We start from the raw sequence: 14,577 nt of genomic DNA, 5'->3' as shown, positions 1-14,577 counted from the left end.
AGCATAGGTCCCATATACACAAACTGAGAACAAGCAGTGTGAGTGCACTGAAAACTGTTTAAAAGACTAAGTTATTCTTCTACAGTGCTTAAAGGACTGGAAGGAGCCGAAGCTTTGCTTATTATTATCACAAGTATTTCTGCTGTACCAAATGCCAGCACCATCATTTTATCAGTCGGATGTGTATACTCTGTCGCTGTAGTCAAAAAAAACAAATAAACCAGCGCTTTTATTAGCAACTTGCAGTACATAAATTCCAGTACAAACTTGTAAAGGAATTTCTCCTGAGGGAGAAACATAATTAGTTTTAGAGTTTTCCAGAATAGTAGAGGGTTGTTGGTTTTTTCACAGGTTTCAGACATACGCAGAATTCTAAACATCTATATTTATTGGTTCCAAAAGATTTTCAACAAGTCTGCGTAAAACCCCTTTTTTTTTGTTTTAGAGGATGCCTGTTTATCATACATTTTCTTGTCCACTAACAGCATCTATCCAGACACAAGACCACGTTAGAATTACTTCAGTCATGCATTAATCATAGTTGATGAAAGACTTCAGGCAACTATTCAGTTTTAATAAAAACTCCTGCAAGTTACTATCCACATAAAGAAATATCTTGGAAAGTTTCACCCAAAAAGCAAAACAGAAACCCAATAATTAATAAAGAAATTATACCATCTTAACTTTTAAATAACACTGAACAGATGGTTTAATCTAAGGGTCTATATAAGCCAAAAATAGCAGATAAATAAAATGCAGGAGAAATGGGTGCATGATAGGAAAGTCCACAGTTCCACAATCTGAACATACTACATAGCAAGGCTATTCTAAAACATATGGAAGGTGGAAGGGACGAGGAGCTGGTCTGGTATCCTCAGATGTAGCCGGTAAAGCGTAGCTTTATTTTTTATAAAATTTATCAACGCTTCTTATTTACCTTTAAGTATTTTGCAAGTTTCTGAATTCCCCAGTATTCTGATGGCAAATCGGTGTTTCCTTCCTGATGGCGTACAGGCTGTTCTTCATCTTCCTCAGTCTCTGAGGAACTTTCACTAATGTCTTCAAACCTGCCTGATGTTTTACTAAAAGTAAATAAACAGTATCACCTATTTTAAACAGCTCTAAACTAATACGAACAAATACATTTTAAACAGGTATGAAAACACTGCCTAATAACAGAATTAGAAAAATATAATTGACATTGCCAAATACTAAGTATGGTGATAATTACTGTAGATACGGAAAATAAAAATTAAAAAACTGAAGGAAGAAAATTAAGTAACCCATACCATTTTGAAGCTGGTTGTATTTTAACAGATTCAGAAGACATGCCACTGGCTTTCTTTTTTATTTGCAGAGACACAGTACTACTTCTCCCTTCTTCTTCAGTACCTTTTTTTGCAGCCTTGTCACTAAAATATTTGGTTTTATTAAAAAAAAAAAATTATATATATACATAGAAGCAAAAAGCTATGGTCGGACACATACTATGTCAGTACATAGGAGCTTACGAATCTACACAATAAACTTCATTAAACAGAAAGTATGCTGTGTCTTAAGTGACTAATTTTGCTTTAATAATATAGTGGAATATTAGAAAAATTATATTATCCTGACCTGTCTGTGATACAAGAACAAAGAATGAGTATATGCAGATAGACCACAGGTCCATTTATCCCAGGATACCATCTCGAACCATGACCAACAGCAGCTATCTAGGTAACAGCAGAAGAACAATGGAAGAACATGGAAATTATTTCTTCCAGAATATTCTTCAGCAAACTGTGATTCACGGAACTCCTGATCATCCTTGCATTAGCAGCTTTGGATGGATTTTTCTTCCATTCATGTGTCTGGTTGCTTTTTGAACTCACATAAACAATGGCCTCTACCATCCTGTCGCAAAGAATTTTAGAACTTAGCCATGTGTTGTATGAAGAAGTCTCTCCCTTCATTCTGAACTGGTCTCACTGGCTCATTTTCATTTGATGCCCTTTATTCTTGTATTAGAACAGCCAGTGACTACCTGTTCCCTATTTACCATCTCCAGTCATGATTTTTTGTATCTGTCTTACTGTCCCCCAGTCAACTTTTTTCCAGGCAGAAGAGTTCTGGTCTGCCTAGTTCTTCCACACACTGAGCTGTTCCATAGCTTTGATCATGCTGAATACAATATATCTTGCTTTCCTCATATTCCAAGAAGACTTCTAGGCCTAGTTGGGCACAATCTCTGGTACTTTTTTGTCCCTAATTTACAGTGTTGTGAAAACAGAATGTCCTTTTGAGCCTGGGCTGGTCATACTATCACAGTCACAATAAAAGAGAATGCTACTCATAATTACAGCCAATTTCACTACATCTCTCTAACAATGACTGTGGAAAAAGACAAGCTCTTGTCTCTGGAAAACCACATTTTTTTAACTGATGACTGTAGGTCACAACTAAAATCCCTTAAAATGTTTCTTGCAACATGTCAAATTGGCAGACTTGAGAAGATACTGACTTTTTTTTTGTAGGATGGCAATCAAAGCCTTTCCTTCAGATATTATTCTTCCTCCATTAACACAAAATCAGGAAACATGAAATCAGAATGGAGCTCTGATTTCAGAAGACAAATCCAACAATATCCAACATATGTATACTCTATTTTTGGGTATCCAAACTTTGAGAAAATCTCATTAGTGAAGACTGTTGCTAAGCAGAGCTAGAAAAGTGGCTCATATAACATGAAATAATTAAAAATTGTTAGTATAAGTCAGAGTCATCCTGATTTTTCATCCTGGATCTCTTTTGCCTCCCTCAGAAAGTGTGGTTTAGATTAAATCATCTACTCTGTCTTCCTTTAAAGGGCATTTTACACCAAAAATATGATAATATCACAGTCCTGGAGGACCAGTACTGCAGATGGTTGCAAGATATTTCTCTGCCTTGCTGTGGAAATGACATAGCATCATCAAAGTTGTTGCATGACAGAAGAAAACTGAGAAATCTCCTTGGTAGTCCATACCCTCTTCTTAGAAATTAACATGTACCAAATTTTGTTTTATTGCTCCTAACTTAAGATAATAATGCAAACCTATAACATGCAGCTCAGTCATTAGCATAGTTTAGAGAGATCTATAGGAAAATGCAATTATAAAGATAACTACTTATCTGTGGGAAGCAGAAAGCCCAGTATTCTTCCACTTCATAGATGGTTCTAATTTCTTCTTGTCAATGGATCTCCTTCTTGTTGCAGAACTTTTCGCTTTCTCACATACATTCTTTTCTGTAAAATCATAAAGGTTCTGGGATTGGCCAGAGACCTTAGGATCAACTACCTCCATATGCTGATAATTCTTCTCATATGTTGGTTCTTTAAAAAAAATATATTCCTAGTAAAAGGAGGAGACATGGTTTGTCAGTCATATTGCTATATGAATAATGCATATTAAAACAATAAGTTATAAGCACCATTCCAGAATGCTGTGCTTAAAAATTCTATGTATTAAATGTAGAATTAGATTATAAGGATAAAATCAGATTGCCTTTAAAAGAATGAAACATTAATCTGGAAAGTAGCTGTTCCTGTATACAAATTAAAGTTTTTGAAATAAATGAACTAGCTCAATTTGGAACTTCCTGAACATACTTGAATGTTGGGTGTTGTTCAATTTCTAATATGTTAAATAATTTGTGACACAAGCACTTTTGTACAACCTAATTCCAAATGAGTTTTAAGATCTAGAATTGCAAAGTCAGTCATTCTGTGTTCAATGGATCATTCATATAAAAACTATTTCCCTGCATAAAGGATTTACAAAAAATTCCCACAAAAAAACCCCAAAACCCTAAAACTGAAAATAGGCTACGATAAACTGCTAGACTTCAGTTCCAAGTAATTTAATTTGATATAGTTTAGAATTAATATAAACACATTCCATTTCAGTATTTTCATCTTCTGTCTCTCAGGACAAAACTTTGTTGAACAACTCACACACAAGAATGGAGATGAGTGGCACCTACCAATCCTTCAGCTGTCTGTGTCTAGTACCATGGCTGATCAAAAATATCCAGGACAGAAAGGACTCTTGTCAACTCTTATTCTCTATTGGAACATATTCAATTTTTACAGGAAAGACAGCATATGATCATTACTTACTATTATTATTGCAGCTGTCACTACCAGATAGGTGAAGACATTCCTTTACATATCTGATTCAAGGCAGTTTTAAGGAGACTGTCACAGTATAGTCTGTTTTTGACGAGTCCCTGATGTGAATCGGCTGCTCCAGGCTTGCTGACCCAACTGTCTAACCATAAACTAACTCATGCTAATTCTCTCATTCTGAAAATGTACTCTAGACAAGACAATTTAACACATGATAAACTAGACAAATCACAGGGGAATTGATCCTATAGCTTGACCAGCTAAGCACATGTTAAAAAGTATGTTTCCTACAGCCCTATATGCCAACACAGCAATTCTAAATGTTAGCTTAAACAAGGCCAAGAAGATATTATAACAGTTAATTGGGTTTGCAATATATGTGTACATAATGAGCTTTCTGAAGCTCTCCTCTCCTCAGAAAATAAATCAAAACTATTTCCAGTTATAATTTATTTCATGTAGGCAACCTTGGAAATACAGCTTTTCTCTGCTTTTCAGAGTTCTAGAGTAGAGAAGATTTTCCCTCACATACAAATGCTCTGCAGCTTTACAGTATTAACTTGTTTAAAGTCTAGTTTTAGACTGCAGAATGTACTAAACCAGCTCTTCAGCAAGGCAATATGATATAATATTCCTAAACCATTAAAACGGTATAATTTATACTCTTCAGCATAAACTTATTTACACAGTCAGGGAATACTAAGTGATTTATATGACAAATGAAGGAAAATAGGATAAATTCTATTTATTTACTTTTATGAAATAAGTGTACACATTTCTGGAATAGCTACAGTATGTTTACAAGAGCAGAAAACCAGTAAGGAAAGGTATATTATCTCTATTATTGATGTTAACATAATCTACATTAACATTTAGGATTAGAACTGTAAAAAATTATTAAAATATTACCATTTTTTACCTTTCATGACCATGAAATGAAGCCAAATCACTTTGAAAATACATTAAACCAGTAATTATGTCTAAAAACATTCATATATTGTCACATTTATGAAATGTAAACCCATATGTAGATAGAACATTAAAAAAACACTTGCTTATGGGATAAATAAAACACATTTTGGAACTTACTGCACTTTCAAACAGAACAACTTACAAATTTAATTCCATTACTGTTAATATAAGCTACTGTATTTATGTGTACAACTTGAAATGCTCTGCTCTTTCAGAACTGTCAAATATCTATACCTCAAAGAAAATATATATCAGCCCTACATCCCAGAAAATCAGAACTAAAGGATAAGAAAGTTTCCCTGTTAATGACTTCCTTCTTGCAATAATTAAAATTGCATATAAATAACCACAATAAAACTTTTGAACAGGTTTTAGCCTGTAATGAATTTTACCACCAAGGTATTAATCTGTTTTAACCACACTAGAAATCTGAAAAAAGAGTTTTTATCAGGAGTGGTGAAACAACTAAAACTGTAGTGGCACTATGTAATTCTAGCTAATATAGAGCTCTAAATAAAAGCCAAAACGCTTGCATTTTACAGTGGCTGAAGCAACACATAGTGTGTAAGCTGGATGCTTAAGTCTCAGCTCTGATATTTAAATCAGACAGTTCTCGTAAAAATGTTGGGCTAATATTTATATTTGGGTTACAAAGAATGAAGATAAAAATTTAAGTGGTTTTGATCACAGAGAAATATTGTCATAAAAAGTTGACCTTTTCCGTAAGGATATCATATTTTCCTGCTTAACATTTCCAGTGCTCCATAAAGAATGACACCAGAAGTTGAACAAAACTTTTTATGCAAAATTAGAAGCTGACCTCACATATTGGATCAAACCTCATAATAAGGTATGATAGAATGAGACGTGAAATAGTGTATTATTTGCTATTTAGGAAAGGAACATATTTAGTACAAACTGAAACAAATCCAAAGAAAAATAATAAATGCATTTCAGAGTCTTTAAAATTCTTCATTTAATCGCAGATTTATCTTTGATAAAGAACATAAAAGTTCTTCAGTTTATAATGTAATTATAATTATAATGTAATAATGTAATTCTTACTAAAGTACAATGTACGTTTGTACAAAGTAGAACATACACACAGTATCAGTAAATACATACCTGTTTAGACATACTTTCTACAAATCTAGGTGATCTCTCCCTTAAAAAGGTGACAATATCTTTATATACATCACTTTTTCTTTCATAGTCAATGTCATCTTTACCCTTTAGCTCACCCTTAAAAAAAGAATAAATGTAAAATTAATAGTATTGCCTCACATGGGTAATTTAATCTGCATCATAAAATACTGCTAAAGAGGTCATACTCTAATGAATTATGTACAGAAGTCTCATGCTCAGCACAGAGTCCATCAATTTTCAATAATGCTTTGTAAAGATGCATGGATCATCTCCATGGATCCCAACAGATAACAAAGATCTTACCCAGAATTCTGCAAGTAATTAGTATCAGTTAATTGTACTGTGAGTAGTTCCACTGACAAGAATTTATGGCTCACAGCAAACAACTAAGTAAATACGAGCTTCCGGTGCAGTATAGCAGATGTGTAAAAGGATCAGAAAATAATGTTACCTGAATGAACCTGAGCTTTATGAGCTTCATCCATTACAAACATGCTAAGCCAAAATTTCCCTGGATTTTTTAACTCTTACAAAATCAATTTGTGGAGTTACACCTGACAGACGTCAGTCTCTCTTCAAAATGCATGTAAGAGCTCTGGTCACTGCTTAAAACACATAAAGGACTATTATGTCTAAATAAAATCTGTAAGGAAAGAGGTAACTAAAATGAAAAATAGAAGAAAAGAGATAAATAATTATTAAAAAGCTTCCACTGAAAGGAGGAAGAACTGCTTAGCATTTATAAAAAGACAAAAGCAAGCTATATTAGCCACACAATGATATTACACCTCAGATCAAGAGCAATGAGGCACTAGAGAGGAATCTAGTCCCACAAAACCTTTAAATAGAATAGCGTGAAGGACTGTTAGGGCACATTTAAAGACTAAACAAACACTGCTAGCATGAAGTGCAGAATACACTCCTAGTATAAAACTTACAGAAAAAGCACTCAAATCATATGGGAAAACTAGCATACATTTATTACTGTGTCTTCTCCTTCTGTACTGATAAACTAACTCTGCAGGTCTTACAGCCTCAACACCAGTACCCTAAACCTGATGGATTATTGATTTTAGCACATAAAAATATTCACGGCATCCTTTATTACTACTTACTCCATTTAAAAAAACTCCTGCTGTGCTGCAAGTGACATACAAAGGATCAGTGTCATGTGGTTTGATGACTAAGTAACAAATTTCTCCATGCACTTGTCTCCAGGGTGGAGCTCGGCATCCATTAGAGAATGTGTAATCTGTAACCAATTAGCATCAGCGTTTTTATCCAGTTTAAAAGTATTTTTATTAGTTATGCTTGTTGATAAATATAACATGTATACAAATAAAATTCCAAAACCAATACCTTACTCTTAAGAATTCACACCATTAGGAATTAATCATGCAAAGCTCTGTGATCCATGGCCCAATACAACTAAGAAGTGCAACTGTGCTTATCACATTTCAGGATCAGGGACTCAGTTCACTTCCTCTACCTCCACTGAAGAAATTTGTATGATTGGAGATTATTTCTATAACTAAAGGCTGAAGAACAGCATGCCATATCTGAAAATACTTTCTATTTTACTTTATAACTTTAAAGTAGAAATAAACATTTTATTACTGAAATTAACTTATTGAATTTCACACAGGAGTCAAGTACTTTAATAAAGGTATATAGAAACGTGAAATATGATCAGATTTGAACCTGATGTATATTCCAGTGATTCCAGTACTGTATCTTCTCCTTTCCCAGAGAAATTCTTGAGAAGATTCACTTCATTATTTATAGCAGCTGGATTTAGTCTTACGTCTCTGCAACGAATAGAAAATGGTCTAAAATGTATTCATCAAAAGGATGTACTCAGAGAAATTAGAAGATAATATTACATGATTTTTTTCTTTTATATTGAGTCTTAATAGTAGCAACAAAAATCTGGAAATGGGTCATCTCCCATTGTTTTTCTTAATTTTATCTGTTAGTTTCGTGAAATTTTAGTTCCATAGCTAATATGAAGTCCTTGTAACTACGAAACAGACTCAATATAATACTTAATACGCTTCCATGAAGAAGTAAACATTTCCTTGAAAATATTTAACCATAACTTAGTTGTTTGTACAAATGACTTCAATTTGCTACCAAACACAAAACATATGCAACAAAAAAAACCACACTCATGGGCACACACTTGCATACCCACACCTACAGCAAAATCTTCAGGAAAAAAATGTTTTTTCAATAGCTGAGTGAATAGTGAAAGTTATTTCAATAGATTTCTTTATGTCACACCAAAAGCACATGTTGTGGGTTGAAACCAATCTGATTTAACAACAAAACAAAAAAAATGCACTGGTTGACATGCTTAGCTTCCATTTGAAATGTACTTACTGTGAAATGTGTTTCAAAGAATTATTAAGCAGTTGTAAATCCAGCTGATGAAGAAGAAGAAAGATTTTCATTTTCATCTCTGTTTCAGGGTCATCATCTTTTTTCACTTTGTCAAGTAAATTCAACATGAACATATCTTCTCCTTCAACAGTCCCATACTCAGGGCCAAGAATTTTCACTATAGGATCTCTGTTAGCTGTAAACAAAATCATATAATGTGATACTATGTTAAAAATGATTAGGCAAGACAAACACTTTTTATCTCAATTGCTGAAGAATTTTGATGCTATTAATTTACAATAAGAACTCTAATAATGTGCACAGTTATTCATCAAATATTACTGTATGATGTATTTTTTATATCCCTCTTGTAATCTGAAATGCACTTTTAGAAGTACGAAAACTTTAAGAAGAAAAAAATTTTTCATAACAAAACTGCTTTTCACAACAAAGATTAAGATTCACTTGACCAAGAGGTGAATATTAAATAGTTCCCTTTATCAACAGCCCTCTTTCCAGAAAATATGCCTGTCTGATCACCAAAACAGGAAATCAATGGGTTTAACTCACTGAAAATTGATCGCTTTGGAAATATGATTTAATGTTAAAGAACATCTTTAAAGCTTTCTAGGAGCATTCCCAATGGCCCCATTACTTCCTCAGCTGTGCCAGCTGTTCTTTTTGGTAAACAGTGACATAGCTGCATGTCAACGGGTTTTACAAAAACACGTCACTGTTCCTGCAAATGAAGTCCCATGCATCTGTGAACGCCTCTGCATGACACCCTGTCCATGTTATTCTTCCCTATTATTCATGGTTAATCACTGTAAGTGACAGGACGCTACATTAGATGAAGTTTTAGCCAGTATGAGCATTTGTATTTTAGTACTGCAGATGCAATTTTTACTAATATTACCAAAGAATATTATTGATCTCTTCTACCTCCAATGAGAGGAGGATATCCAGCTTAGCATATGACGAGGTCTTCTTATCAGTTTGAAAATTTAGGACTTGAATATGACACACTAAAAGTACTTATACCTGTATTTTAAAAAACATTGTGAGAATGAGCTGGAAGTGCTCACTGTGAACCTTGTGCAGGTAAGAATGCCTTAAGCATGTAAGTTTTTCTTTGGCTATTTTTTAAGGATGTCACATTTTAAAAGAGGATTAAACTACTAACACAGGAAAAACTGCTATTAGCCTCAGATAAGACATTCTTTTTCAGAAATTGAAACCTACTCTCTGTTGCAATAGCTGCGGTATTACTCAGTATACATGAATTTGTATATGAGATTCCAGAGTTTTATTTTAACTTTATTCCAGATTTCTCTGTTATTGATTTCTGTGAAAATAAAGAAGAAATAGAAACTTCACTAAGTTCTGGATCAGCACCTTTAGCCACATTCATGAATCACCACCTTCTTACATACTTAAAATGAAGGCATGCCTTTCTTCACATTTCATAAACATGAACTGAAGGAGAAGACATACTTCTTAAGAGAGAGGAAAGATGAAAAAAAAGAAGAAAGGAAACCTTCAAGGCATGCCTGTGCTTCCTTTAACTTTTCTTCCATAGCAATTTGTAGCAAACAGGACAGCTGGTCAAAACTGCGAACTCTGAGAGTTGATGCCGTGAGGAGAAGCAATGGTTGGCCATCTTTACCTTTGGCTTCAGACTGAACAGTTGCTTCACTAGAAAAAATAAATGATATATTTTTAAAATAAGAACTTTAATAAACAGCAAATTTTAGAGAAGAATCTTGAATGTTATTCAAGCTTCACATGATAAAGCATATACAATTTCTTTAAACTGTATTTCAGAAAACTTCCGAGGCAAACCAATTTATTCACTGCAAATCAGACATCTGTAAATCATTTGCTTTACCTTGGCAACATCTTTAAATAGACTTTTGACAGGCTGAACTGTGAAAAAATATTCTTACAGGACTGGTCACACCTGCTCTTTGGCCTCACAAAATATTCACTCGTATTCTGCATGTTCCTTCTACAAGTCTGCTGAGTGATTTTCTGACTATTAGGTTCATAAATGACAACTGACTTAAAATTATATAAATGTATATTTCTGTTTGGAAAGAACTTTGTGGTGGAAGGGAATAAAATGTTTTCTCAGAATTAGGGTATTTCTACAGCGATACCTAAACAGAACCTGAATTTGACAACTTATCAAGGAAAACTCTGAAAATTCTCCAGTAGCTTTGTGATTTAGCCAAGAAAAATAATTTTGCACATCCATGGCACCTTGCTATGTCATTGTTCAAAGAATCACAAAAATTAAACCGAGTTACTGTTGTATAAGTGTTAGGTATCAATGCAAAATCAGTCAGCACTCAATTAAAAAAGAAGCATAAACCTCTCGATTATCCTTATTTTTTTCAGCACTAATTTTCAAATGCTGAAAGAACTGTTAGAATATTTGATAAGTAAGCTACAGCAGTATAACTGCTATTTTGATTAAGACTGAAACCATGTTAATATATCAAAACTGCCTACTTAGAATTTGGAGACCGCTGTTCACAAAGAAGCTGTAATGCAAGACTGTGCTTGTTAATCCTCCTCAATAACAGCAGTAAAACATCTATGCTTAATCAGGAGTGTATTGCGTTTGCATGGCAAGGTTTTGGTAGTTGGGGGATACAGGGATGGCTTCTGTGAGAAGCTGCCAGAAGCTTTCCCCATGTCCGACAGAGCCAATGCTAGCCGGCTCCAGGACAGATCCACCACTGGCCAAGGCCGAGCCCATCAGCGACAGTGGCAGCACCTCTGGGATAACATATTTAAGAAAGGGGGGGGGGGAATGGGCACAACTGCAGCCAGAGATTGGAGTGAGCATATGTGAGAGGAATAACTCTGCAGACACCAAGATAGTGAAGCAGGAGGGCAGGAGGTGCTCCAGGCACTGCAGCAGAGATTCCCCTGCAGCCCCTGGTGCAGCCCCTGGTGAGGCAGCTGTGCCCCTGCACCCATGGAGGCCCACGGGGGAGCAGAGATCCACCTGCACCCGGGGAGGAGCCCACGCCGGAGCAGGGGGATGTGCCCAAAGGAGGCTGTGACCCCGTGGGAAGCCCGTGCTGGAGCAGGCTCCTGGCAGGACCCGTGGACCCATGGAGAGAGGAGCCCAGGCTGGAGCAGGTTTGCTGGCAGGGCTTGTGACCCTGTGGGGGACCCACGCTGGAGCAGTCTGCTCCTGAAGGGCTGCACCCCGTGGGAGGGACCCACATTGCAGCAGTTCGTGAAGAACTGTAGCCCGTGGGAAGGACCCACGTTGGAGAAGTTCATGGAGGACTGTCTGCTGTGGGAGGGACCCCATGCTGGAGCACGGGAAGAGTGTGAGGAGTCCTCCCCTGAGGAGGAAGGAGCAGCAGAGACATGTGACGAACTGACCACAACCCCCATTCCCTGTCCCCCTGCACTGGTGTGCAGGAGGAGGTAGAGAAAATTGGGAGTGAAGTTGAGCCTGGGAAGAAGGAAAGGGTGGGCGGAAGGTGTTTTAAGATTTGGGTTTATTTCTCATTATCCTACTCTGACTTTTGGTTGTCAAGAAAAACTAATTTCCCTGAGTCAAGTCTGTTTTGCCTGTGACAGTAACAGGTGAGTGATCTCCCTGTCCTTCTATTGACCCAAGAGCCTTTTGTTGTATTTTTCTCCCACTGTTCTGCTGAGGAGGGGAGTGATAGAGTGGGTTGGTGGGCATCTGGCATCCAACCAGGTCAACTCACCACACAGGAGCCACTCCTAACACTAACAGAAAACACAGGGTTAATCACTGTTAGACACACGTTGTAAAACGTCTTACACAGTGCAAGTTGTATAAATCACTAACTAAACAGGTCTGTATGATCGCCGAGATAGAATAGTCTCAAACTCTCAAAAATACCTACAAATATTAATTCAAAATCTTCAATATATATTAGAAAGAGCCCCACCCATTTCAGCCTCCCAAAGGTTTTCTTTATGCTAAATGAGCACAGTTTTGCTTCCAAACACACTGCAATTCAGACTTACTTGATCTCATAACCCTCTTCAAATACTGAACAGCCCAATCGCGTTTTCCACTCAAGGGGCTCTCTGAAGACAAATGCTGCTTCCCGAGGATGTCTAGCGCTGAAGTCCTCCACAAACTTAATAATTTGATTTAAAAGAGATTCGTTCAAAGGGGTGATTTCGAGTGTGCCAGTTCCAGAACCAGCAGCAGTCCACTGAGCCGCTCTTGCCAGTGCCACTCCCATGGTCTCAACTAGTATCAAAGACGTACACCTTAGCAAAGAAATAGCCAGAGAATGACCAAACTGAGCTCTGACATCATAAATGCAATACGCTGTGGATGCTATAATTTGAAATAAATATATCTATGAATGATTAGATTCTTTTAACTTGTTTAAATCTCCTAGTGGAGAAGGGGAAATAGAAGAGAACTCGCAAATATTTTTAAAGAAATGGGGAAATCTGGTGAAAACACAGTTTTTTTAATCTTGATTAATTAATTCCCGGTGCTATTAGAAACTCAGCTGACAGCATTAGGTCTCCATTACGGCTGTAACAAAAGGCTCTCGGGTTCTCCTTGTAAGGTTGAGGGCACTCTTAAAAACCCTCTGTGCAGGGGGTCAGTCACACCCAGGCCCCAACAATGACACCCCCCAGTCATTTGCCTGAAATGGAGGAACAAGCGGGGTGACAGCCCCGCCCGTCAAGCCTGGAGGGGCCGAGAGCCACCGAGGCGAGACGGGCGCGGGGAGGCCCCGCTCCTGAGGGCAGGCCGGGGCGGCCGGCACGGCGGCGTGCCCGGGGCGGAGGCTGGCCTCAGGGCTGCCCCCAGGAGGCGGGAGGGATCCCGGACCCCGGCAGCAGCGCGGAGCCCCCCCGGGGACGCAGGGAGCCCGACGGATGGCCGCCCCGCTCCGCTCGCCCCCATACCTTGCCCCGGCTGAGCCGCGCCGGACCCCGCCATCGCCGCTCGGGCCGCGGCCGGCGGCGTTGCTATGGGGACGGGGCCCGGCGGCAGCCGTTACCGGGAGAGGCGGGTAAACACCGGCGGCGGGAAAGGGCCGCTGACCCCGGGCTGCCGCCTCCGCGCCTGCAGGCCCCGCAGGGCGGTCGCCTGAGGGGCAGGCCGGAGGTGGCGAACCCCGGAGAGCAGGTGGATGCGTGCGAGGGCTGGTTGCTGCCGCCGCGGCGCTCCGTTGCCCACAGTGTCCCTCAGAAGCGGGTGGTGCTGGGGCAGGGGCACCTTCAGGGGGCTTGCCCTACGCCGGGGCAGGGGCACCTTCAGGGGGCTTGCCCTACGGAAAGCACACGGGTCGGAATTGGGAACGGGGGCTGGGGGCCAACAGAGGGGCCAGGCTTGCGGCGCCCGCGCTACCCCGGGGGCCTGTGGGCAGGGTGGGGGGGGCGGCGTGGGGCTTCTCCTTAGAAGGTAAGAGGAGCTACATTTAAAATACTAAAACAGGCTATATGTTTTTGGTGTGGAATTGAATAATGCCGTGATTAAAGTTACTTTACACCAGAGTTTAAACGAAGGCCGCTAAATACCTGAATTAGCTGGAATTCAGCCAGTGTAAGCTAAACCTTTCACTAGCTTTCAGTCACTACAAGAAAACAGCTTTAATGAATAACGTTAACATTGACCACTCTTAGTTCTTGAGGCAGTGTGACAGATTATGCTTGAAATGCTTTTTGTTGAGGAACGTGCAATGTGAAATTAGTGTTTCTTGAAAGAAGTAAAGGAAATATGTGTGGACAGTGCCAATGAATAAAAGTCCTTTCATGTATTGAGGGCAACGCAACGCTGTAAACATGCACATAAAGCACCCCAAACGCAGAATGGAAATTAGTATTATTTCCCCAGTCATATTGTAGATTGATAATGTGAATGAGCTATCGTTCTGGATAAATTTTTAAGCTGCTCT

General features: G+C 38.3%; 1 protein-coding gene across 2 annotated transcripts in view; it reads right to left on the bottom strand.

Annotated features, from left to right (window-relative positions):
- ODAD2 (outer dynein arm docking complex subunit 2) overlaps positions 1–12,900 on the bottom strand; it is a 91,333-nt gene extending 78,433 nt beyond the window's left edge. The window contains exons 1-9 of one of the 2 annotated variants that reach the window (XM_075706126.1): positions 12,677–12,900; positions 10,188–10,345; positions 8,651–8,846; positions 7,970–8,076; positions 7,384–7,520; positions 6,248–6,364; positions 3,154–3,374; positions 1,290–1,427; positions 938–1,082 (exon numbers count right to left, since the gene is read on the bottom strand). In XM_075706126.1, the coding sequence (XP_075562241.1) occupies positions 938–1,082; positions 1,290–1,427; positions 3,154–3,374; positions 6,248–6,364; positions 7,384–7,520; positions 7,970–8,076; positions 8,651–8,846; positions 10,188–10,345; positions 12,677–12,900 (1,443 nt within the window). The remainder of the gene's footprint in view (positions 1–937; positions 1,083–1,289; positions 1,428–3,153; positions 3,375–6,247; positions 6,365–7,383; positions 7,521–7,969; positions 8,077–8,650; positions 8,847–10,187; positions 10,346–12,676) is intronic. The other variant, XM_075706127.1, reaches the window with a different exon arrangement.
- Positions 12,901–14,577: the final 1,677 nt, after the last annotated feature.

The sequence above is a fragment of the Pelecanus crispus genome, chromosome 2 (assembly GCF_030463565.1).
Source record: "Pelecanus crispus isolate bPelCri1 chromosome 2, bPelCri1.pri, whole genome shotgun sequence".
Lineage (NCBI taxonomy): Eukaryota > Metazoa > Chordata > Aves > Pelecaniformes > Pelecanidae > Pelecanus > Pelecanus crispus.
Note: the sequence above shows the minus strand (reverse complement) of the source record. Positions and strands in the feature narration are given on the sequence as shown.